Source organism: Phaseolus vulgaris, chromosome 3 (assembly GCF_000499845.2).
Source record: "Phaseolus vulgaris cultivar G19833 chromosome 3, P. vulgaris v2.0, whole genome shotgun sequence".
In the NCBI taxonomy this organism is placed as follows: Eukaryota; Viridiplantae; Streptophyta; class Magnoliopsida; order Fabales; family Fabaceae; genus Phaseolus; species Phaseolus vulgaris.
Window position 1 is genome coordinate 31,400,725 of NC_023757.2, and position 4,378 is coordinate 31,405,102.

Sequence of the window (4,378 nt, forward strand, 5' to 3'; positions counted from 1 at the left end):
CCATCAATGCACGTTACGTCATGCCCTTAGGCACCGCCCCACCTCACATTAGGCCTCGGGAGAAGTCTAATTGTCACATCAGTCTTGGACAAAGATTCTTTGGGTTAACCACCCTCACGCCTAGGGGGCAAATGTACCGGGAGGATCCGGACGACCGACATCATAGCACGGGGCTCGACCATTAGGCTGACCGACCCCAAAAACTCAATTACGCTTAAGCAGAGTTAGTGAAGCTAATCAGCAGTCAAAAGCTAGGTAATGTATTTCTAAACATGACACAAGTTGCCTAATCCAACCCAATGAAAAAGGCCCACTAAAATAATATAAATAAAAAAGATTCCAACATCCAGGTAGGTCATCATATACAGTGCTCTAACAACCGAGTGCCGAATACTAAACTGACTTGAGCGTCAGAGTGCCTTTTGTAGGTATCATCCGTGTCGGGGTTACGAGAAGACTGAGAAGTGGAAGAGAGGAATGAGCTTGCTTGGAGAGAAAGTGAAGTGTTGTCCGACCGACCGAAGAAGGAGAAGAAGTTGTCTCAATAGTTCTTTGAACCCCAACCCATTCAAACACACACACACACACACACATATATATATATATATATATATAACCTTAATCTATTTAAGCCACTTCATTTTTTTTAAATATACTTAAATAATGAATAAAAAAACAACTGTAATATTTTATTTTTTATATTATATTTGGTGGATTTAAAACTACTATAAAATATATTTTAAAACATCACTCGTTAATCTATACGAAAGGACCAGAAAATTAATTTTAAATTTAGATAGTAAAAAGAATAAAATGATATTTTCCATCTCTTTAGAAAGCTACTTCACATGTAGTTTCTACAACACTATTCACTACTCCTATGGATGGTAATCACATGTCTGCAATTGTGACTGTACCATCCCCATTGTTGATCCTGCAAAATCACTTTTCTTCTCTCGAGGGTTTGGAAACTACATATGTGGGAGGTGATCCTTATATTGGTACGTCTATTGCCATTGTTGAATTTAATTATGTCCATATCACTGTTGAAAATCATATTGGGTCAAAAATTTGGATTGATCCTAATGAGATGGAGAAGGATGCCAGTGATACTGGGAAGGAGATAGTTCGTACTAAAAGAAAACCCAGGAGACCACCAAAGGGGACTGGTAAAGCCAGTTCTAACCATAACGTCACAATGAAGGTTTCTTCTTTTTTTTTGGAACGTTAGAGGACTAGGAAACCACAAAATTGTGGAGATGTTGCTTAGTTTACTTAAACTACATAAACCCCTTCTGGTTTTTCTTGCTGAACCAATGGTGTCGTACACTGATGTTTTTGAAGTCCTTTTCAAATCTGTTAATATGGATTTGGTGGCTACGTCTCCTATTGTTAATACGTCTGCAAAGCTTTGGTGTTTGTCGGTCCCTAATCTGGTCCAAAATATCTCGGTAATGATCTGTTTATGTTTGTATCTTTCCATCTGCATGATAAATGTTTTAGCTTTGCAGATGTTTATTGTGCTAACGCATACTTAGCTAGACAGTTTTTGTGGAGGGATCTTGGTTCCTTCATAGGGACTTGGTGTATTTTGGGAGATTTTAATGTTGTACTATCGACGGATGAATGTAAAGGGGGTGGCTCCTAATCAGGTTTCTTGTAATGATTTCCTTGATTTGATTAATACTAATGATCTTGCTTGTATGCCTTTTACGGGATCTGGTTATACTTGGTGTAATGGAAGAAGAGGGTTGCATAGAATTCATAGAAGACTGGATAGGACTTTATGTAACAGAGTATGTATGGATGAATGGGATTCATGTTCTTATCAGGTTCTTGTTAGGAATTGTTCTGACCATTCCCCTATTCTTGCTAGTCTTGCCAGTAATTCTTTGAAAAAGGTTAGCAATTTTCGTTTCTTTTCTATGTGGCTTCAAGACAGTTCATGTTTGAAGCTTATTTATGACTCTTGGAATAATAAGGTTGTTGGGTGTCCTATGTTTATTTTGCAACATAAGTTAAAAAGGTTGAAAATTGAGCTTCGTGATTGGAATAAAAACTCTTTTGGTAATATTCACAATGTAGTTATTCTTAAGCAGGGTCTCCTCCTTGGTATTCAACAAAATTTAGAGACTGCTAGAATGTCTGATATTGATGGACTTCTCTATCAAGAAAAGATAGCTAAGGAGGAACTTAATCATGCTCTTCACTGTCAATATTTGTTTTGGAAAGAAATAGCTAAAATGTTTTGGTTTAAATATGGGGATAGAAATACTACTTTTTTCCATGTTGTGGTTAAAAGGAGAAATAATTCTAGTGGGATTCATCATTTACGGATTTATAATGTGGTTATTGAGGACCCTAAAATCTTTGAGAAACATATTTTGGACTTTTACAAAACTCTTTATGCTGAGTCTATTTCTCATGATCCGGATACAAGTAATATGAAAGATTTTATTGGTACTTATGTTCCTAATTTGGTTTCCTCTGAGGAGAATATGATGTTGATGAAATGTCCTGATTTTTTGGAAATCAAGAATGTTGTTTTTAATCTTAATGGTAATAGTGCTCCTGGTCCTGATGGTTTTGGTGGTGTTTTCTATCATTCTTGTTGGGATATTATTGGGACAAACGTTTGCAATTTTGTCCAACAGATTTTAAAGATTACAGGCCAATAGCCGTTGTTAATTTTAAGTTTAAGATTATTTCCAAGATTTTGGCAGATCGGCTTGCCCTTGTGGCTACCAGAATAATTTCTCCTATTCAATATGGGTTTGTGCAGGGGAGAAAGATTCATGATTGTATTGGTATTGCTTCAGAGGCTATTAACATGCTCTCTAAAAAGGTTCGAGGAGGTAATGTGGCATACAAAGTTGATATTCATAAAGTCTTTGATACTCTGAGTTGGAAGTTTTTATTATTAGTTTTGACATGCTTTGGTTTTCACCCTCGTTTGTCGGTTGGATGAGTACTATTCTCCGGTCTGCTATGCTTTCTATCAGAATAAATGGCAGTCTGGTGGATTTTTTTCCTTGTAGTAGAAGGGTTAGACAAGGTGATCCTTTGTCTCCTTTACTTTTCTATCTTGCAGAGGAAGTTCTCAGTAGAGGTCTTTCTAAGCTTATGAATGATAAGAAGATTCTACATATGGCTAGTCCGCAAGGTTTTCTCACTCCCTCCCATGTTTTGTATGTTGATGACATTTTTGTTTTTTGTAAGGCGGATAATAAGTCTCTTAGAAATTTGAGTACTTTTCTTAAAACATATGGTGATTTCTCAGGTCAATATGTTAACAATTCTAAGAGTAGTTTTTTCACCATGGATTATTCTGCAAGATTTGTCACCAAAATTCAACGTATTCTTTCTTGTAGCCATGATTGTTTGCCTTTCAATTATTTAGGAGTGCCTATCTTTGTTGTTGCTCCAAAGATTTGTTTTTTGCAACCTTTGGCGGATAAAGTCAAATTAAAGCTAGCATCTTGGAAAGGTAAATCTCTTAGCATGATGGGTCAGATTCAGTTGGTCAATACGATGATTACGGGAATTCTAGCATATAGCTTTAATTTGTATAAATGGCTTGTTTATCTTCTTAAGCAAGTTGAGCAGTGGTGTCGAAATTTTATATGGACCGGAGATATTCTGAAGAAAGGCATAGCTACTGTTAATTGGGATATGATTTGTTCTCCCCTTGAGAATGGAGGTTTGAAGATTATTAACATTCACCATGAAAATAATGCATATCTTCTTAGGCTTGCTTGGAACTTTGCTTATAGCAACAGGTCTTGGTCTTTGCTCTTGAAAGCCAGGGTTCTTAAATCAAAATACGAGTTTAAAATGGTTTATAGATCCTCATCTCTTTGACTTGGAATTAAGCAGATTCATTCTACTATACTTGATTATACTTCTTAGACGGTTGGTACATGTTCTTTTATTAATTTCTGAAATGATAAATGGTGTTCTACTACTCCTTTAGCACATATTGCAGGGTTATCTGATGGTATTAGCATTCCGGATACAGTTTCTCAGTATTGGACAAGTCGTTATTGGAATATTTTGTTGTCTTTACAGCAGATGCCTCATCTTTTTAGTCATATAATGGTTAGGGCGGATCAGGATGTTCCTAATTGAATTCTAGATGAGTCTGGTCGGTTCACTCTTAAATCGGTTAGGACTTTTTTCTTGGAACCAGGAGTTCCCTGTGGTTGGGGTAAATTTATTTGGTCTTCAGATATCCCACCTTCCAAAACTCTTGTCCTTTGGAAAGTTTTTCATGGGCGGCTTCCTACATATCAACATATTCAAATAAAGGTCTCCATATTTTTTCTATGTGTGCGCTTTATGAAAAGCATGAGAAATCTATTCATCATTTATTTTTTGA

At 36.2% G+C, this 4,378-nt stretch overlaps 1 protein-coding gene across 1 annotated transcript; it reads left to right on the forward strand.

Annotated features, from left to right (window-relative positions):
* Positions 1 to 880: 880 nt before the first annotated feature.
* LOC137805547 (uncharacterized) lies at positions 881 to 4,128 on the forward strand. The gene is made up of 7 exons (XM_068605491.1): positions 881 to 1,204; positions 1,833 to 1,982; positions 2,100 to 2,633; positions 2,783 to 2,855; positions 3,092 to 3,163; positions 3,281 to 3,700; positions 3,986 to 4,128. The coding sequence occupies exons 1-7, from the start codon at positions 881 to 883 to the stop codon at positions 4,126 to 4,128; spliced, it is 1,716 nt and encodes a 571-aa protein (XP_068461592.1).
* The last annotated feature ends 250 nt before the right edge of the window (positions 4,129 to 4,378 follow it).